This window comes from Glycine max, chromosome 17, assembly GCF_000004515.6.
Source record: "Glycine max cultivar Williams 82 chromosome 17, Glycine_max_v4.0, whole genome shotgun sequence".
NCBI classification, from domain to species: domain Eukaryota; kingdom Viridiplantae; phylum Streptophyta; class Magnoliopsida; order Fabales; family Fabaceae; genus Glycine; species Glycine max.
The window spans coordinates 7,311,033-7,333,264 of record NC_038253.2 but is presented as its reverse complement, the minus strand read 5'-3'; the positions used below and the strand labels follow the sequence as shown (position 1 = coordinate 7,333,264).

At 31.8% G+C, this 22,232-nt stretch overlaps 3 protein-coding genes and 1 pseudogene across 4 annotated transcripts; 2 read left to right on the top strand and 2 right to left on the bottom strand.

The window, feature by feature from the left end:
* Window positions 1–501: 501 nt before the first annotated feature.
* LOC100795805 (formin-like protein 8) lies at window positions 502–1,703 on the bottom strand. Its single transcript, XM_006601367.1, has 2 exons — window positions 1,217–1,703; window positions 502–1,124 (listed from the first exon to the last, which is right to left on the bottom strand). Exons 1-2 carry the CDS (start codon window positions 1,701–1,703, stop codon window positions 502–504), a joined length of 1,110 nt encoding a protein of 369 aa, XP_006601430.1.
* Window positions 1,704–4,816: 3,113 nt separating this feature from the next.
* Window positions 4,817–7,219, bottom strand: LOC100796843 (two-component response regulator ARR5). Of its 2 annotated transcripts, none has more exons than XM_006600595.4 (5): window positions 6,911–7,219; window positions 6,742–6,818; window positions 6,565–6,642; window positions 6,238–6,311; window positions 4,817–5,288 (listed from the first exon to the last, which is right to left on the bottom strand). In XM_006600595.4, exons 1-5 carry the CDS (start codon window positions 7,062–7,064, stop codon window positions 5,048–5,050), a joined length of 624 nt encoding a protein of 207 aa, XP_006600658.1. In that variant the 5' UTR covers window positions 7,065–7,219; the 3' UTR covers window positions 4,817–5,047. The 2 variants fall into 2 exon arrangements, with proteins under 2 accessions (XP_006600658.1, XP_003549646.1); XM_003549598.5 differs by having other exon boundaries at window positions 6,238–6,308.
* Window positions 7,220–13,623: 6,404 nt separating this feature from the next.
* LOC100795790 (uncharacterized) lies at window positions 13,624–16,927 on the top strand. The gene is given in 6 exon segments (NM_001254061.2): window positions 13,624–14,198; window positions 14,771–14,822; window positions 15,257–15,340; window positions 15,873–15,937; window positions 16,039–16,194; window positions 16,274–16,927. Coding segments are annotated over 6 exon segments (903 nt in total). The 5' UTR covers window positions 13,624–13,703; the 3' UTR covers window positions 16,325–16,927.
* Window positions 16,928–20,341: 3,414 nt separating this feature from the next.
* LOC100796309 (uncharacterized) lies at window positions 20,342–21,416 on the top strand (annotated as a pseudogene).
* The last annotated feature ends 816 nt before the right edge of the window (window positions 21,417–22,232 follow it).

The window sequence follows — 22,232 nt, the reverse complement described above, 5'->3', positions numbered from 1 at the left end:
TGAGTGTTGTTGAATGTGCCTTAGATGCTATTAAGACAATTTTGATTTTTAATTTAAATTAGTTAGTGTGTTGTTAGTGAATAAGTCAGTTTCAAATTTTAGATTAGCTTCTCATCTTATGTTTGAATTATCGGTAGGTAATGGCAGTTCCTAAAATAATGGAACATCATCTTTTAATCAGTTATTCAAATGTATTTAAATATGACGTTTATTCAATAAAAAAAAATGTGTCATCTATTCCAAATAAAACTCATGTTTTTTTTCTATTATTTTTTCTTTTCTCCTACATTTTTTCTCAAATTAAAACCAACAACATTAATTAATTTATAATGCTTTTTTTTTTTGTTACATTTATATTTCAGCAAAGTGAAAGTTCTTACAAACCAAACTTTAGATCCAATAGCCAACATGAACCCTCCAATAACTAACATGCATCAGCCAAATTGATCCAAATACATAAAATATGGTTTTAAAAATCATCATCAGGTTGGCAGCAAGATGTTACTCCTGACGTGCTTGGCCGAAAATGTAATTGAAGTTTGTTAATCTGAGTGGTGCCCTCTTTGATGGTGAAAGTGGTGGTGTTGATACAGCTTCTCCTCCTGCATTAGTTTTTTCTAGCTGCCTTCTAAGTTCTTTGCAAACCTCATCTACCATGTCAAGAAATTCTTTTACTGTAATAAACAGTTGAAAGGGGTTCGATATGTTATCTTTGGAACCTCCTGTTAGATAATACTCATTGGTTTTCTTCAGCAGTTCCATGACCATTTCTTGTTCCTCTCTCACCACCTTAGGCTCCACTTCACATTCCTCTGGAAACCCTTTCATTACCTTAATAAATCCACCCCTCTCACTGTTGCCAAAGCATGTTATAATCTGTCGAATTTTAGTAACATAAGCATTGGGAATAGAGTACATACTAGAGAAATTCTGATGCTCAATGCTTGCTGCTTTCTTTACTTCACATAACTCGTCCCTTAGACCTCCTAACACTAGATACTCTTTAACTTCCTCTTTTTGTACCCGGTTATCTGAATGTGGTTCATTGGTGTTGCTTGTTTCACCAGTGCTACTGTTAAGGTTGTGCTTTTGATTACTAGCTTGTTGTCTTGCTTCAAACTGAGCTACCGGCTCAATAATAAAGTGAAGCAAACTAGTAGTCTTCCCATATGTGCTTTTACATGAGAGAGCTTTTCAAGAGCACTTAAGTTGAAACCATGAGCATTGCCTCTTGAAGTTCCAACATTCATTGGGTTTCCAGCTTTGAGAATGGCCTTAAGGAATTTCAAAAGCAGACTACTAGTCTTCATCTCATTACAACCCATTTCAAGAGTTTTGAGGTGTTCTTTAAGCTGAATAACTTCGCAACCGTAACTCGATCTTATAAGCAATGCTTTTAAATGAATGAATGCTGTTGGAACTGCTCTCAGGATGCTGTTGGAACTGCTCTCAAGAGTTTTTAGGTGTTCTTTAAGCTGAATAACTTCGCAACCGTAACTCGATCTTATAAGCAATGCTTTTAAATGAATGAATGCTGTTGGAACTGCTCTCAGGATGTGATAGAGGAATGACTCAGCATCAACAAGTTTATCCGGATTATCACTGAATTGCATGATTTTGGCTTCTTCTTGGGTAGGAGCTATTTTAGCGAGTTTTTCAAGTGTCTCAGCACTGAGTATGTTCTTGGCCAACATGGAGTGCATCACGGATTTCCTTGCAAGACATTGCAAGAGATCTTAGCACAGTTGCAATGTTTTGGGATTTTCGAGGGTCCAGAATGAATAATTGAGTTGGTGTGTTGGAGTTGGACTTGGCTGTAGTTGAAAGACACCTATTTTTTTCATGGCTTTGATTGTTACTTGAATATCCAAAGAGTGTTTCCATGAGTTCATAATCAAACCCGTGGATGAAGTTGGAAAAAAGAAAGTCACAAATTGTGAAGTTGACAATGCAGTAAAGATAAAGAAAATCTAGCAAAATAAGTGGGGTTTAAAGTCAAAGTCAAGGAAGATTTACCAGAATGAGCGATCACTGATCTGATCCCACACTGTTGAATGACCTACATTAGCTACAACCTTACCCAATATAGAGGCTTCAGCCTTGTTTGGTTAGCAACATTCCCTCTTGAGCTCTCCCCTACCATACCCTTCGTGGTGTTTTTTAATGTTTGCTTTTTCTTTAGGGTGTAATGGTGGTTTTAAAAATGAAATGAAAACATTGGCCTTTGGTGGTGACACTACACCTACACTATTCATGATAGGAGATGAAAACAAAGGTGGTGCTTTTGGAATTTCATTCTTAGAGTGGAAGGTGGTGGTGGAGGAGGAGGAGGTATAGTTTTATTCTCAAGAATCATTGGTGAAGTTTGTGGTGGTATCAAGGATGTTGAAACTGGGTAAGGCACAGAAGATACTTATGATAGTGTCTTAACTAGATTCTCATGATCAATCAAACCTGACCCTAGAATTTCACAAGGCAGTGGAACTGTAACATCCTGAGGCTTAATTCGTTTGGATCTCTGGACCATTATATCTGTTCCCTTTTCTTCATCGTCTTCATAACTAGGATTGTATCTTCCATTTGGAAATCTAGTTTTGAATTGCCCACCTTCTGTTTCCATCATATACAGAATATCAATCCCATTTTCTTCAACAAGTAATCCTTTCATATTGCCACCAACTTTCTTTATATCCTCATTGTTCAATCCTGCTTCTCTAAGAAAACTTGTTGCAACTATGTACCGATGGTGGTATCGAGCAAGAACAAATTTTTGGAAGTAAAAAAATGTCACAGCAAAAAGTAACATAGTGGCTGCAGTAGCTGTCGCTGTTATTACAATTGTTTGACTTGGGGCTGACATTGATAGGATTGGAGGTTGAATGATTCAAGTAATTTGTGGTGGACCTTTTGGTGATCAAAGGCAAGAGACATATCAACAATGGATAGTAGGTTGAAACATTATAGAGAAAGAACAAAAAGTAGTTCGAAAATAGAATAAGACCGGTTGGTTGACAAAAAAAAAAAAACACATGATGGTAAAATTTAAAAGAAATGAACATGGTATGTTGTAGAATTTTGTAAATTTTCAACATGTCTAACTAAAAACTAGGGAGAAATTGTTAGGAGGAATAATTTCTCCTAAGTAGGACCGCTGATAATTTCAATGTGACAGTTGTCATAGGTAAGCTTTGTATTAATCTCTTTCTAAGGGCCTATGCCATGTCAACAGGGGCATAAATTGTATCACAAATGTCAATTCATAATTGATGCCCAATGTGATCATACATGAGTCAAGACAATTTTTTGATGGTGGAGTATAAGAGTATCTTTAATGTCTAATCTTGAGTAAAAATTTTAAGCTCAAGATCCGATTTTCATTAGATCTCTCAATAAAAAAGTTGAACAAATCTCATGGGAATGGATTATTATACAAGAACCCTATGAAGATCATCTGCATATTATTAGAAAAAATAATTTTTTTTACTCTCTCCCTAACAACAAAGCGCTGGAGACTCAGAAGGAAAACAAACCAAAAAAATCGGACAGAAGGAGATGAAGAATAAGAAAGCAAAATAAACAGACAAAAAATAGACAGGGGGGGAGGGGGGTTGCAGCGGAGTTTCGAAAGGGGGGTTGCCGTGGAGGAAAAGGGGAAGGAGACCTTGGCAAGGAGGAAGAAGAAAGAAAAAAGATGCACCGTATGAGATGAAGAGACGAAGGAGGAAAAAAAACCAAAGAAGTAGCATTGAAGAAAGAAATAAAACAATAAATTATATTTAATTTATTAATATTTAAAAGTGAAATCCATGTCAAATCTACTAAAAGTTATCTAAAATTTCAAAATAAGATCTACTACTAAGAAAATAAATGATAAACATCTTAAATCTTATGTGATGATATGGGATTTATCAAAAAGTGATCTCAATTTGGAATATACTATTAAAGATACTCTAATTGTTCCTTTGTTTGATTATGATGAGTATGGGTGTAACGGTTGAACTGTACCAGCTCGAGATCTATTGCCATTGGTAATTAGGTACAAAATTGATTACCTTTCTGTTGGTATAATATAATGCTTCTTTGAATGATAATATTTGGTGTGCTTTGTTAGTCAGAATGACGCCGGTTCTGAAAATATTAACTAGGAAGGTAACAATATTGCAGCAGCTGCTGCATTGGGTGATAAGCTTTTGAAGGGCTTTGAGTGCTACTTATTTGTTGCACTGACGGTCGGTTGTGCTCACAGAGATTCGATTGAAAACGCGCATCTTCAGGGTACTGCCCCGAGTCCTTTTTGTTAGGTTGCAAAATAGTACTATATTAATGAAAATGCCATTAAATTTGGAGTCACTTGTGAGCTTCTGAGCGGCAAGATTATTTAAAATCAGGTAGCAAAGTAATAATGGGAATTGATTAATAACTCAAGCCTAGCTCTTCTGCTCTTGGGTGCAATGAAAAGTTATGGCCTTTTTAAGAATAAGAAAGAACAAAAATAGTACAAGGAAAACTTTCCCACTACCCCTTTTTCTTAAACAAATCGAAGGATTAAAAAAAAAACTGAAAGGAAAAATGAGGGGGGAAGGAGAGCGTTGATCATCAAATTATATCATCTTCCTGGTGATTTTTCCTAAACTTTAAAGAGTGACTCCATTATTGTTACAATTGTTTTTAATGTTGAGTATGGTATGGCAAGGACATGCTCTAGTTTAGTTTATCATCAATTATTTTTATATTTCAGAGACAAGAAAAGCTCAAATAAAACCAAAATGCAAAACAAATAAAACAAAACGAGGTATTTATGTAAAAAATATAAATGTTGGTCAAAATAACGCCCTATTTTATAAATTTTGATAAATTTCCTCTGTACATAAGCAAGATCAGTAGACAAACAAGATGCCAAAAAATTAGTGACTCTGACATTAGCTTTCTCGTTCCTAAGGTAAGGTGTAGATTGGTAAACAAATGCAAAATACACTACATGCTTTGATTTGAACACTAGTGTAGGCAAAATTGGAGACATAGCACACTACTACTACTCAATCTCTGATCACAATCTAGCCTTCTTCGTGGATAATGGTGAGAGTAATGATGGTGATGGATCGCATGGAAGAGACAATAGTGAGCATGTTGCAGTTAGAGGTGGACTGCAATCAATTGACCTCATTCTTTTGTGAGATATTTTCTCACCTTCCTTCACTTTCCCTTTCATGATGAAATCTTTTAAGCGTCTTACATCTGACAATTTGACTGGCTTCAACAGAAAATCCTCTGCTCCTTCCTCCAGGCACCTGCCAAATTAGTAGGAATGAACTGTTAAGAAACATGCCTAGAAGAAACACTCATTACCAAATAGAAGCACACATTATTGCTAGGTGGAGAAGATGATGTCATGTTTTAATAAAATTTGATAAATTACCAATAGTTTTATATCACCAAAAGCGCTTAATATAACAATACAAATGCATATAATTTTTGGGAGAATGGCAAGTTTTGTTCACTTATTAGAACTCTTTACACATGATTGACAACGAAACAGAACATCAAAGAATTTATGACAGAAACCTTCTTAACTTCGGTTAAGGATTTTGGCTATGTTTTGTTGAGGGAGGACTTTTTTGGGAAATTTTGATAAGAAATTTGGTTACTATTTAATATTTGCAAAGCACAATAATACACAAAACACTCCACGCTTGTCTCCCTCATCCCTCGTATGATTTATGATGGGTTAGTTGCTTCCTGCATGATTAGTATTAATCATGGCATACCCAATCAAGGTACCAGCCTATGCCCGAGTGGCTATCAAAGATTTCTAAGGAACAATACACTCTTGACTTTCATATTATGATTATTTATCATTTCAATATTTCGGATCTACACAGGAGTTTATTTTCTGATGTTGTAACAGATAGGTACACGTTGTAACTATTTCGGCCAGAATAAGGCTTAAATTAGAAAAACAAATGGAATTCAGCTTATGCACAGGATTCATCAATCATATCCAAATCCGCATATTATTCAGATTGTGTATGCAATATGATGGTAGATCTCGACTTTCATGAGACATTTGATGCTTTATCTAGTCAGTTAACTAGTCACTTAATAAACACGATCAACAAACACCATCCAAATTGTAAATGTTACCAAAATTAAGAAATTGTTTCAAGAGTTCATAATAAAACCATTGTTCTTCGTAAAATTCCATTAGATTCAATAAGTGTAAACTAATCAAGAGCATACCTATCAATTCGGGTCAAAACATTCTCCGATGACATGATCACCACCGGAATCTCTCTAAACACAGAAGACTCCTGCTGAAAATCAACACAGGTATAAAATTAAGAATCAACTTCCAGTACACCAATTAAAAAGCAACTTCAAACCCAACCCAAAAGGCAGAAAAACACACTAGACCTCTGTGCCCAACTAATTAATTCGGCAAGCTCAATAACACAAACACTAGAACTTATCAACCCTAGCCAAAACAGAAAAAGAAATACTCACTATCCTAATATCACTAACGCCCTTAAAAGGATAAAAACAAAAATCAAATACACTACTACACACCTTGATTTTCTTGAGTAATTCATATCCTGTCATCCCCGGCATGGAATAATCCGTCATTATGAGATTAACCTTAACACTCTGTAACCACAACCAATCAAACAAACAACTACATAAGCACCAAATTCAACAACCAACATCCAAACAAAAGCCAATAACCCAAAAGCAGAATTCACTTACATCAAACCCAAGAGAACCGTTCTCTCCCTCCAACCCAAGATACTGAAGAGCGCGCGTTCCACTCTCCACAACCGTCACTGAAAAACAAACACACACACACAACACTTCAGAACCAATCTCAATTTTCCCAAACAAATTCACAGACAGGTGAATCGCAACACCGGGTTACCTTTGCAGGAAGAAATCTTCAGCAACCGTTCGATCACCTTGCGATCAACGAGGCTGTCATCGACGGCGAGAACGTGAAGTTCTGGCGCACCGGAAGGGGACTCCGCAAGCATTTCCGTTATGCTCTGCCGGAAAATATCGCCGGTAATAGCCATGAGAATGAGAACTCTATCACACAAAGTGAGTTAGTTATCTTATGAGAATAGAAAGTACACAACAGAACACAAGTAGATGGAAGTGGAAAATGGTGGGTTTTATTTAGATGGGAAAGGGAGAGAGAAGGAAGGACGCGTAATAAATAATAAATGGTGAGATGAAAAGTAAAGGGTTAAAGAAAATAATAAAGGCGATAGATTCGGAGGATCCAAATCTGAGAGATCTTTGCAAATCCATGACAAGCGATTATGCCACCTCCACTTGTCTCTTCTCACGTCAATATCAAAACCTTACTTTTATTATTACGTATTTGTTTTCATTATTAAATTAATTAAATAGATAGTAACGTTGGTCACGGTCAGAGGAGGCCAAACGTATCTCGCTTGGGGCCAGTGTCCCTGTTCTTGCCGCGGCTTCGCAATGCCGGTTTTGACTTGGCAATGCCACTTTATTTTATTTATTTTTTACAAATTAAATATATTTTTATAAGAGAATTTTATTGAAGCTGATTTTTTTCCATACAAATTAAAGACAGGTATTAAAAATTTATAATAATTTATCTATTTGGTTAATCAATTAAGTTAAACTCCATCACTTATTTGAGCTGATTAATAAAGAGTTTTATTATTGTTCTTATTGTTAAGTCCTACCTTAAAGAAAGAAAATCCAATTCTTAAATATTGAAATGTGAAAGTGTAATTTTAAGTCTAGTATGATTATATGGATTATATAATAATCCATATTTGGATCGGGTTATTTGGCATCTAAGTTAATCGATCTCACATCGGCTAAAAGTAATCCCACATTAAAATATATAAGTGAGAGATAATTCTCACCCCTTAAATTAACTTTTGGGGTTGAGTTAAACTTGTCATATTATTCATTCTAAGAGACCCAATAAAAATCTAATGATACATAACTCATGTGTTTCAAATACACAAACATGAAAAATCTTGAAGTAATAAGATTGATCGAGATACACAACTTCTTAGTCTCGAGTACATAAACATAAAAAGACCTAAAGTAACGAGGATAATCAACATTTGATTGAAAAATACAATTATAGACTTTTATAAACAAAATATTATTATAGAAAGAAATTATTTTTCTCAATATTTAACATAATTATATTTTTATTTAAAATTTAAAATTACTGCTTAAATTATAACAATATTGAATTAGTTGATAGATATAATAATCAGTACCTAATGATGCCACTTGTTTGAAAGTTCAGCAACTCTAGACGGGGGAGAAAAATAAGAAAAGAGGTTGAACGGTCTTTTTCGATCTTCAATTCTTGGTTTGATTTTGGGTGGGGCTTAATTGCACTGTTAGGATTGGAATTAAGGTGGAAACTGGGAAGAAATGGATAAATGAAGGACGCTGGGAATATTTTGTGATTTTGCTTAGTCAATGCATGTTAAACGCTAGATTTTTCGTCTTTTTTCCCTTTTTCCTTTTCGTACATGGAGTCTGTCTTTAGGAAAGAGATGAGGAAAGGAGAAAAAAATAATTAAATTAAAGCATTTTATAAATCGAATCACGCGTGTCTTACTCTTGACAAACCGGTTGAAATGTTGAATTTCCGATATGAAAATGAATTTTAGGTTTCTTTAGTATTAGTTAAATAATACTTTTTTTTAACAAAAGTTAGATAATACTTTTAATATCACGAGATATGTTAAGTGCCTACAAAATTCTCTGGTGTTATAGTCTTTCTAAATTATAAAGTTGGATTTTTAAAATCTTATCTAAAGTTCTCGTATTTTTTTCTTAATCTTTCGATTTTTTTAGAAGAAAAATATTTTGATTGATATAAAATTCAGTAATAAAATCTTATTTTTAATTGTTTTCGTCAAGGATGAAGTAAAAAAAAAAATCATGTTTTTAAAATGTAATACTACTATCTCCTTTAAATTTTACTCGGAATTTTAGTGTTGAGTGAAACCTTTAAAAAACAAATTATTGCATATCTTACAAATTTCAATTGTTATGTGACGGAAATATCATGTCAAAATACTGTAACGAAAATATTAATTTAAATTATAAGTAAATTGCACAGATAAAAAAAAGTACAACAAAATAACTTCAGAAGTAATTTTATAATAAAACTTTGGCCAATGTTTGCATACACAATACATCTTACATATATATTAAAGTATAGTTTAATTGATTATAAATCTATTAATATTATATTCAATTTCTATCAATAAAAAAATACATCTTACATATATAAAACACTTATTTTTGTAACATTAACCTTGTCATTAAAAATTATATTATCACATCATATTTTATTGTAAATAATATATTTGCAATTCAATAGTTTTATTTTATCCTTACAAGTTTAAAATATAATTTATATGATAATATGTTAACACATTTAATATATATATATATATATATATATATATATATATATAAGAGATAAAATTAAAAAGAAAATTAAAGACATTGTGCTTCTGAATTAGATTACTGTTATGAACTTATGATAAACAATATTGTCCGTAAATCTTCTTAGTGCAAAAGAGTTAGATATTTGAATTTGAATCCTCTTTACGTGTAGACTTGCTTAGAAGGCCTCTTATTTATAACGGATGAGAATGTAATAAATTAGACCATAAAGACTTATAACTATAAAGATTTAGCAATTGTAACGTTTATATTAATATATTAATGTTTTATTGGTTTTGTAATAATTGACCTAGACAAATTCTTGAGCCGCGTCAAACTTATAAGATAAGACCATCGCATCAGTTTAAAAAACGAGTATAATAACTTCTTCAACAGTCAAATTATAAACCATTAATTCTTATGTAAAACTATAAGTATTTTTTATTGATAAAAATTAAAGACATAGATTTACAACATGTCAGAAGATCATATTTTTTATAATTAGACACAAATAAATATATATATTTTTTACATTAGTCAGATTTAAAGTTTTAAAATAAAAAATTAAACATGTTAGAAGATCATCCCACTTCATTGATGTTTTTAAATTATTATTTTTTTTAAAAATCACATTAAAATATTTAACGTCCTACTTTTATCATTATAACATTGTGCCAAAAATCACATTATACTTGTTTTTTTTAAAAGAACATGTAATATTTTTTTCATCTCTTAAAAACCCCATTCCTCTTTATTTCTCCAAATAATTTAAAAAATATATTCTTATTAATTTTAGTATATTTGACAGTTTTTTATTATCTCCATCCATATAACACATGGAGTAAAAGAATCAATGCATCACTTTTTTATATTCTTTCGTTTAGATTTTTAATAAAAATAATTAATAGTTGAAGGAAAACACTGGTATTTTAACAAGAATCATATACCGCAAATAAGATTTATCTTTGACCAAATGAATTGAAAACACTGGTAACCTTTTACTCAATACCAACAGAAAATCCAATAACAATATTCTAAAAATATAATTGAAACTAAAATTAATTTAAAATTATATTTGAATATTTTAAAAATATGTTTGAGAACAAAAATTTATCTAAAAAATCAATTTTAAAAACTAAGAGTTTAAATATTTTTACAAACACAATTTACAAAATTAAAGTTTAACTGAAATTTAAATTTATAAACTTCAATGTAATTATACATTCATTAAAGATATCTAACTCAAACAATTGATCGAATAAATTGTTACAAATCCTAAATATTTAAGTTAAATTTTTATAAGGATTTAATAACCACATGTTAACTTTATAAGGTAAGTTTACAAGATGAACTAATTAAAAATATTATTTACATGGATTTTAAAATTAATAAATTTATTATATATTATATATAATAATTTATAATTAAAGAAGAGTGTAAAAATTGTGTGTGTGTTTGATGTTATGAAGGCGGCGCAGCGGTATGGGAATGAGCGATGGCGTTAGTTATACTGTTATAGGACCGTACAGGATCATATCTTAGGATGATACGATGGCAGGTGGGCCCCACACTTGATATTCTCCCCTCTTTACGTCAAACCACAATCTAAATTGAATAATCACATAATCAAAGATACATTATCTCATTCATCCATTCATTTCCTTCATGGGATTCGCTGCCTTTTCATGCTCCATTCACCATGACATTTTTATTATTGTTGCCTCTTAAAGTACCCACCTATATTTTTTATACTTGTACAAGATTTGAAAGTCTCGGATTCTACACCTTTATTTATAAGATTTTCCATTTTTTTCCAATTACAACAGTGATATGATTCTCTTACACTGTTTTTGAGATTATTTTTTTTAGGAGAGGAAGTGAAAGAAATATTGTTTTTCTTTTGTCTGATTGATTTAAAAATAAGAATAAAGAAAATGTATATTTATAAAATACTATAAACATCCATAAATAAATATGCTTGTATGGTATTGGTAGTATTATGTAAGGTATTTTTTGTCCTTACAATTTAAAGGCTTGTCTCCTCTTTTCAGCTTTCTTTTGTTTAGGAAAGAAAAGAAAAAGAAAATGAGTAAAAACTAAAAAAAGTGACATGAATTATATTGATTGTTTGGTATAAGATCTTAGGGTGATAATTTGTAATTTGATGATTTTTTACTCCATTAATACAGTTGAATTAAATTCTGTTTAATTTTAAAATTGCAGTTGAATTCTCATTACAATTCAATCACATTTTAATTGAATTCCATTTAAATTAAAGTATAGTTATAAATATTAATTAAAAAATAATAAGTGTGATTTTAAACTTCTCAAATTTTATTATATATATATATATTTGTCAAAGTCAAAAGAATATGAGTTGATTGAGCATGCCTGAGTTATTGTAATCTGACATCTTTTTTATTCTCATAGGTAAAAAAAATTATTTATCTATTAAAATATTTATATACTAAAAATAAAATAAAATGAAACAATAGACAGAGTAAACACATTTTTAATATCTATATTTTAACACATTATTTTGGTTGAAAATCTCAATAATTTGAACATATAGCTTACATATGTAAGAAAATTGGCCAAAATTTTACTAATTAACAAAGAACATATAAAAATTGGAATATTAAAAATGTTACTGATATTTCTCAATAACATCGCAACAACTCATTCATTTTTTTAAGCATACTTTATTACAATGGAGAAAACCAAATAATTTTCAATGGCAAAACAAAATCAATCCAAATTCTTATAGATTTGATTTAGTTTGGTTAATTAAAATATTTCATAAGCCTAATTAAATCAAATCCAGACCTAAATAGATTTGAACTTTATTTTTATTTTATTTTGAAGTACGAGTCAACTACCTGGGCGGTGTCCTGGGAAAATCATAGAAATGGACATTATCTTAATCTCGTGAAAATCCACCTCAGTAACACACAAGGAAAAAGAAACTTCACGTATTCAATCATCTGCTCCTCGTCCAAAGCCATTTGTGTTTGCTTTTAATGGGAGAGGAGCGTAAATAAATTCCATAGTCTATTTTCCGGTAAAAAGGTATTTTGGGTAAATAAATTTGAAAAGGGAGTGCAATAGCAAAAAGAGAAGTAGAAATAGTAATTGTATATATTTTATGAGCTCAATTTGACCCATCAAGCTCATTGAGTTAGATCAAATAGACTAACTTTTTGGACCTAAATTTGAGAATCTGGTCCAACTTTAATTGTGGGTTGTTTGGGTCAAACCATCGATCGCTCTCAATTTGTGTCACTTCTACAATTTAGTGTAATTTATCTTTGAAATGAATATACTAGTTTATTATTAAGAGTTATGTTTGATTTATAAAAGAAAGGAAAATAAAAATAAATAGAAAAATTTGTTTTTGGATCATTTGGTAAGAAAGAAAACAAATGTATATATTTTATAATCTTTTTTTACGGCAATATTTTTATAGTGTTTTCCATTAAAAATTGGACGAATGATTATAATCCATGAAATCCACCTAGAAACTCTTCTTCCTTCGATTTTTTTTTTAAGTTTTCACCAAATAACTTAGTTTGTCATATATTAATAGATTTTTTTTTTCAATTATATATTTTTTTTATCCATAAAGCTTAATCTCAAAATCTTATTTAAACAGATTTGAAAAACAAATTATGAGAGACTTAAAAAATACTTGTATTGAACAAATTATAAAGATTGAAACTTTATTATAATTGATTTAGTTGTACTTAAAATATACTTTAAAAGCATAAGTCTACCATATGACATCTAATTAGGTGTATGAACTTAAATTTTTATAACAACAAAATAGACAGAAAAAATCAAGAGACGGAGAATTCAATTAAAAAGATCAGGAATTCAATTAAAGGAAAAAGATGTGAGACGCAATTGTAAATTTAGTAAAAATGTGAGACCGGCATAATAATTAAACCTATAATTAAAGTTCAATTTGTATGCACAATTGGCGTAACAATTTTTGTGTTTAATTAATTTTAAATTGTGTCAGAAATGATTTTTAAAATATTTATTATAAAAATAAACAAATTATTTTATACATTAATATATTATCTATTCATATAATAATACATTTTATTTATTTTTATATACGTTTTCTTCATGTATTCTCTTTCCTTACATAATATTTGTCTCAATTCCGAGAGTGATGAAGGGTTGTTACTTGGGATCTGTAGGGATGGACGAAGAATGAAATTGAAAAGTGAAAAGTAGAGATGGAAGAAGAAAAAGCAGCGGCATACTACGACGAGCTGAGCCGTAAGGGCGAGGGAGCCGCGAGGTTCAAGCAAGGTCTCGGCTTTTCCTCTTCCGCGCCAAACGACGACGTTCCAAAACCCTCCTCCTTCCTCTCCAAATTCGTCAAAGCCTCCTCCACTGCGCCTTCAAACTCTGAGAAGCAAGCGCAGCTTCAATCCATCCACCACAAGCTCAAGAAAAAGCCCTCTTCCGAGTCTAGGGTTTCGAGCAGCGATAGCGATAGAAGTAGAAGACGAAGCAGAGATAGATACAGGGAATCGCGGAGGCGAAGTAGGAGTAGAGAAAGACATCGGCATAGGGAGAGAGGGAGACGGAGGAGTAGAAGCGTTTCTCCTCGCAAGCAACGCAGGTCGGAGAAAGACGCGAACGATAGAGGGAAAGTGAGTGAAACGAAGAAGAGGAAGAATGCTGAGATTGATTATTACAAGCTAATTCCAGGTTATGACCGCATGGTACGTTAACACTTTAAAAATCTTTTTTTTTTTTTTTGGTTCCAGTGATTTGGGCAGATGAAATGATGTTTTAATGTTATGGCATAAAGCTAGTTTGTGTATGATTGATATGAGATTGAGGTGACTGTTTTAGAGGAATAAATTTAAACATAATGGATTGTGCTGAAGCTGCATTCTTTAGGGACTCAGTCACCATAATGCTGAATACTGGATTCATTATGCGTGATACTTTGATTTTTATATTTCAATTTGAATGAATGATTGCACCATGCCAAGCTAATTGTCTGAACGATGCAAGTAGTAGTGTCTTCAAGGTTGAAACCCTCTATAGGATCTCTAACTTGGTGACTTTACTCTTGAGGAAATGTTAGTGAGTAAGGTTTTGGAAGGAAAGGGAAGAAAGGATCAACTTTTCATTCATTTCTAATGAATATTCTCTATTTTCTAATTTGATAATATTTTAAAGAGAAATGTCAGCAACACGTTTTTTTCTAAACTCTCTTTACTATTGGCTGAAATTTGTGTGTCATGATTGATGATTCATGGACATCTGTTGTTGCTATTGTCTACAGTCATCTGCTGAAAGAGTCAAAGCCAAGATGAAGCTTCAGCTTTCTGAAACTGGTAAGGCAAAATATCTTCAGGGTATTTTCTCCATATGTTTTGAAGTAAATTACTTTTCTTGCTCTATGTAACACTGATATTAAGTGTTCTGAAAATCTTTTTTTGAGTGAACTAGTTTAAGAATGACCTTCAATAAATTATCATGTTAATCTACATGGAAAACTTAGTTTTTTTGGCTTGAATGTATTCCTTGCCTTCTCTGATCTTCTCGTAGTATATGATCATTTTATATTACAAACTGGTTTAGTTTGCTATTATCTAGTGGTATATATGAATGAGGCTAGGTATTATGAACCAAAATTTTAATATTTCATACTTGAAGTGTTGATATAAATTATAATTTATAAATATTTGCTTTCTAGCTTGCCAAATGAGATGATTTATACATATGGTAGTTATTTCTTTTCTCAGATTCTTAATACTTTTAAATGCAGCTGCACAGGATTCAGAAAAGGGTGAGGGCTGGGAGCGATTTGAGTTTAACAAGGATGCCCCTCTTGATGATGAAGAAGTTGAAGGTCAGACTTGTTTCTTAATGTTGTTATTCTAAATAGTAAATGTATTTGTCGGATTTCTTTACAGTTTGTACATATGATTCTTCAATTTAATCCTTTTTGTTGTTAATTCTTTTTTAAGGGTGTAAGACTGTAAGTACAATTTACTTTATTGCTGGCTGTTCTCCATTCTTGATAAAAGTTAGTAAAACATTATGACAGATATCATTTCTATCTAGACATTTTTTTGGGTCTCCCTGTGCTTCTCCTCAGTTCTCCTTTTTAATTTAATTAACACGGTTTTATATAGTGTGAATGTTTCATGCATTTTGTTAGTAGAAATTAAAGTAACATCTTTCTCAATATTGATTACTTATTGTATGCTTGTCAATCATTATACTTCTAGAGTATTTATTTGTGGTTTTATCAGTTTATACTTTTGCATCATTGAATGGTGGTCTTTCCTTCCAGCTATATTTGCTTGTAATTGGCAGTAAGTAGTGATGGATTTGGGTTGAACTTAATAGAATTGATTGTACAAGCCTTCCATCTGCAGTTGCTGAAGATGATGCGTCCTTAGTCAAGCACATTGGCCAAAGTTTCAGATTTTCTGCAGTTAAGGTATCTTCCTCATCTCTTATGTTCAAGAAGCCAATTTAGCTCCTTCTTGATGTACATGCCTGATCAATGTTTGGAATACTGAATCTCATATTGTTATGTAGGCAAGAAGGGAGGAACAAATACAAGCTGCTCATGAGGAAGCTATGTTTGGTGCTACAGCACTTCTGCCTCCCACCAGTACAGACAGTGAGCCTGAAAGGGATAATGAGAAGGAGACTGATAAAAAAGAACTGGTTACAAGCCTCTTAAGTGAAACAGTAAGCATTTTTCTATGCCACAGTGCACATGGATAATCATAACAAATAATTTAAGTAATCCCGCTATATTTGGTTTCAGGTGCTGGCCAAGCAAAATGGGTCTTGGCGTGATCGGGTTCGTCAAACTTAGAATTTGCACCCTTAAAGTTGATGCTGATAATAGAAAAGTTGGCTGAATGTTGAATGAAGTTGAGCTTTAACCATGTCTAAAGCATTCAATTTTGCGTTGCTCAGTCTGTATATGGTGTGAGATGGGCTTTAACCGTGTATACAACTTGTATCTGGTTCCTATGCAACTGGCATTATTTTCAAGCCTATAATCACTAGTGAGGTAGGCTATGTGTTACTGTTTATCATTTTTAGAGGGGGAAGCAGAGTGATGTGTGAAACGCCATTTGTCTTTTGTGTAATTCCAGTTTCATAGTTAAGTATTTAGAGGAAAAACTTGCAAATAGGATGATGCTATTCATCGCTGATCTTCACAGTTTTCATCATCTGATTACAGTTGGTCCCCTCTCATTTTTTTTGTACCTATCTAATTCGGTCACCATACATAGATGCGAGGTGATTTGACTTTTGGGATGTGTATTAAGCATGATCCTTGCCAATACGTGAAAAAGGGGGACAAGGGTTCATGTGTAGTTAAATATTGTGAGTTAGCAGGAAAGTTTTTCCCGTGATCCATGTTAGAAACAGTTTTCTTAAGAATTTCATTTCAGACTGTCTGATATCGGAACATTTAGGGCAGCAACTATTTGTTTTCATTTAAAGTGTTCGCTCTCTTTAGATTAAAGCATGCAAGTAATTCAAATTTTATTGAACATGTCAACATGGTATCAAATGTAGAAAATATGTAAACTTAGCTTAACTGCTTTTGGTTAATCACGTGACCTGAATGATATATCGTGATATGATGAGGTGCAGTTGGCTATGATCTAGTTAGACAATTTGTTTAGTTTATCATTTAGCAGAATAGCTGGCTCTATTAGCATTTTGTCATCACAATTATTTATACAGTATTTATGTATATTTTGTTTAATACTTGTATTTATATATATGTGCGTGTGTTGGAATCCGTGTTTTTTGCATACTAACTATTAAATTAAATTGATCAAACTCAATTTGAAAACCGGCAATTAGCCGCTTGTACAGCCATAAGATGGTTCCATAATGAAGAGAAACCGAAAAAAGTATCAGAGAATAAAACTGATGAATTTGGAAATTTTGGAATTTGGATGGTGAAGCTTAGGGTGTGTTTGGTTTTTCCCTGTTTTCAGTGAAAATGAAAACAGAAAATAATGATGAAAATGTGTTTGGTTGAATTTTTAAAAATATTTTTAATGAAAATATTTTGTCAAACGAATCAGAAAATGAAAACAAAAATCCTGTTTTTAGTGTTTTCAGATCTCATTCTGGGTAAAATAAAAACATGGTGATAAAAAAAGGTAATTTTAAATAAATTTTAAAATACAAAAGTCAATATATCATAAGTTTTTAATATTTTTATAGTCTGAAAATAAAAAATAAAAAATCAAATCAAACATATTTTTAAAATTTTAATTTTTTGAAAATAAAAATAATTTTTAAAAAATGAAAACAGGAAATAGAAAAGCAAATCAAACATTTCCTATGAGAAAAGTAATGCTGTAAAAAATACTGCGGTGATGAACAGTGATGACAACCATTTTTTGAATTTAGCAAATGAAAATAAAATGAAACATATGCCTATTATTGATCTGAATTAAATTACTTATAAATTAATATACTATACTTTTATTTTCTCGTTAAAAAAACCGTTACCAGAAAAACTATACTTTTATTTTCTTATTTTACACATTTGTTCACTCTAGACGAGTTAAAATTTTCTCTTTATATTTTTAAACATGGATTCATTCTTGAAGTAAAGAACATACGTTTCACTCTAAGCGCGTATGATATTGCTCTTTACTTCAAGAAAAACTGAAAAAGTAACGCGCGTATAACATCTTAAAGAATATACTATACACATTCTTCTCTGTTTTTCTTTTTTTCTTTTTTGAAAAGATTATCTTCTCTGTGGTTTTTGAAGTTTGTGTTAAATTAGTTAGTTTGATTTCAAAAAAAAAATTGATTCCCCCCCCCCCCCCCCCTCAAAAAAAGAAGATTCATAAAGAGTTCTACAAATATCAAACACAAAAAGATACAAAACAAGAACAACACACTGAACAAGAACAAAACATGATTTTCTCATTTTTAAATGCAACCTTGTATTTTTCCTTGTTACGTTGTGCTTGGTAGGAATGCTTTTAGGTGAAAAGCATATGATACAATACATGCAATAAGCCTATATCTATGGGCACAAACCATGTCCACCAACCCTTCGGCACCCTTTCTAAGTGGATTTTTAGTGTTGAGTTTGTTGGGCTCCCTTATGTGAAGTAAATGTCTATTTTATCTTACTTATTTAAGTGGAGATGAGACATATATACACATAGAGTAACTCATTTAAGGAAAAAAAAAGTTACAAATCATTGAGGGAAAAAGAAGGGAGAAAATCATTGTGATTTTTGCATATCCACCCGAGAGTATTCTTCAGATTATAACTGAGGATTCGTTCATCGTTGGATCGAACTGATTTTTGGATAGAAGGTTCTACACATGTGATACTTCAAATTTTTGGGTTGGATCGTCAAAAAGATATATGGAGAGAGATAAGTGTTTCGGATTCTCTACTTTATATTTTAGAATTTCATCTTCTTGTCTCTATTGTACAATTGAGGGTCTGTTTTGATTTGACTGTTTGTAATACATTTAGTGTATTTGTTAGAGGTTTTCTTGTATCTTCATTGATTATAGTGAAATTATTTCTTTGACCTGGACAACTCGTGGTTTTTACCCTTGCATTGAGGGATTTTCTACATTAAATAAATTGTGTCTCTATTTTCTTTGATTTCTATTTTGCGTTATATACTTTATTAGTGCTCCTCACATGTCTTTGCAAGTTTGGGAGAATTTATTTTCGATGTCTAATACTCTGTTATAGAGTTTGTTATTGTGTTGGCTTATTTCCCCATCAAAGTGGTATCAGAGCTCTTGGTTAAGGGGCTGTTTTTTCTACTTGCTTGAACGATGAAGGCAAATATGAAGGGTGATAGAGACAAGAGTAAATGCAAGTCCAAGTTTCGGTACAAGAATGTTGAGTGTTACTATTGTCATAGATAAGGGCATATCCAGAGGAATTGTTTTCTATGGAAAAAAGGAGAATAAAGACAAGAAGGGTAAACAAAAAGAGAAGGATCATGATGATGACCGTGTGACTACTGCTACCCGTGATGATCTTGTTATTCTCCATGACCCCGATTCGCTTAATTTGATATGATGACTAAAAGCATTACTAAGTGGGGAGTTTGAAGCTTGTTGTGAGATCATTGGTTTGGCGGTCACCTCCACATAGTTGTGAGAGGAAAATTTGTTGGATTTTTGGGCTCTCTGCCTATGTGGAGTAAATGTCCAAATGAGAAGGTTCATTTTGTCTCACTTATTTAAGTGGAGAGAGGTTTGAGAGTAACTCATTTGACGGGAAAAAACACTTACAAATCATTCAGAGAGAAAGGAGAGGAAAAATTATTGTAATTTTTGCATATCCACCAGAGCTTTTTTCAAATTGCAACTGCAGATTCATTCACCGTTGAATCGGACTGATTTTTTGACAAAAGGTTCTACACATGTAATATTTCAAATTGTTCTATTGAATTATGAAAAAAGATATTTGAAGAGAGACATAAGTGTTTTACATTTTCTGCTTTATATTTTGGGATTTCATCTTCTTGTGTCTATTGTACAAATTGAGGATCTGCTTTGATTGAACTGTTTGTAGCACGTTTAATGTACTTGTTGGAGGTTCTCTTGTATATTTATTGATTATAGTGAAGTTATTTCTTTGATTTTGATGACTCGTGGTTTTTACCCTTGCATTAAGGAGATTTTCACGTTAAACAAATTGTGTTTCTGCGTTCTTTAATTTTTATTTTATGTTCTATACTTCATTGGTACTCCTCCTTGTAAGTTTGAGAAAATTTATTTTCATTATCTATTACTATTTATATAATTTGTTATTGTGTTAGCTTATTTTTCATTAGTCACGGCTCACATGTTCAGGTAATAAAGTTGGTGCTCTGAGTCTACTCTTACCCAGTATCTTCGTCCATTGCAAACTCGCAATTTGCAAGCTCTATAACCCGCGTTCTCTCCCATTTGCAACGTAACGCTACTATAGATGCCCAATCGATGGCTTCGGCCCGAGGTACGTTCCCAGTTGATATTTCATCATTTTCCATATCCCTTTGTGGCATTTACCTTATTTCAGTTGTCGTCCTTTGTTGGTTTTCACTGGCCTTAATCTGGGTCTTAATTTTTATGCATGTTTATATTATAAGAGTTTTTGATTGTGTGCATGGATGCATTGTATTTGTAGGTATACCCACTGTTTGCAGCTCTTGGAATATGTGGTTTGCAGTTGGTTCGCAATATCTGCATCAACCCCGATGTCAGGTCACTGAGTCTCTATTTCTCTGCATTCCTGTGATTTCTATCTGTGGTAACTTTTAATCTCTAAAACGGTGGATTTGATTTTTCAATTTTTTTTGGTACTCCATAATCCATATAAACCAACGATACCGTACGATTTTTCTTTTCGGTTGGACTAAGCTTACCATTTGAATTATCAGCGTTTGGGGGATTTAAGAATACGGTTTTACTGCTATTAGTAAAAATTCTGACTTGTTACTTTGAAAATATATTACCCTAAAAGCTTGTTAGGTATTTGTTTGATGTCGGTTAATATTCAAATCTTATGACATATTTTGTTTAATGTAGTGATAAGTATGTCTGTATTATTTGTATTTGGAATTTAAAGGGACACTGAGAGACATTTGATTTTTGTTTCCATGTATTTCCCGCGAAAATGAAATAGGGTAAGCAAGGAAAAAAGAACCGCAGGAGTGCTGGAGAACTCTGCCGAGGGAGAAAAGTAGGCGGAGCATGTCCTGAGGAAGTTTGTACGCAACAAAGAGCCAGAAATTATGCCCTCCATCAATAGCTTCTTCGCTGACAAAAGTCGCAATTAAGTTGCTTTGAATAATCACAGGGCAATTGGAGAACAAGACATGTTGCTCACTTGCTCTGTTATGCTAAGAAATGTTTTTTATGCTTTAAAATAAAAAGTGATGATCTATCTTGTTAAACCATTTGTAGGGGAGAATAATAATCATATGAATCAACGATTGCTTCAGCTAAAGCAATAATTCATCTGCTTGTCGCAAGCATAGCATATGCATGCATGTCTAAACCCTGCATTAAGAGAAATTGATAATTTTGTTAGTGTTTTTGGTACTGTTTTGGTATCAACAATATAATTTAAATACATGATTAAGATTAAAATTAATTAAATCAATTTTGGTCACTCATATATAATTTATGAACAAGGTATTGATTATTTTCTTTTTGTTGTTTAATCTTAACACAAAATATTTTGATAATATGTAGCTGTCAAAATTACAATGATATTATCTAATCTCTCGTTTTTTATATATATATATATAGAGAGTTGAAATAGGTTAGAAATAATACGATAATCTCACCAATTTTGAAATCATTTACTCTCTAGAAGTTTCCTATCAAATAATTAAATAACTTTTATCTCTCATTTTCCTCTTAATTTTTTCTGTACCAAACAAAATATTAAGATCTTTCACAAAGAAGAAATTTTAATGGAGAGAGGTAAGAAAAAGGAGGGGAGAGTTTTTTTTTATTATTATTAAACATTACCTATGCTTGAGAGTAGGAAAAGTAATTATTTTATTGCTTGGTCCAGAAAAGAAGGGAAGAGAATTTAAAAAATAATTTACTTTTGTATATCCTTATAATTTTAAATATAAAATCATAAGGATATTTTTTTTTAGTTGAATTGTTTTAAATCTTTTCCCCCTGGAATTAGATGAGGAAGAATTTTGCTTCCCCTTTCATTTACTTCCAACCAAATACTATTTTAGAGGTAAATA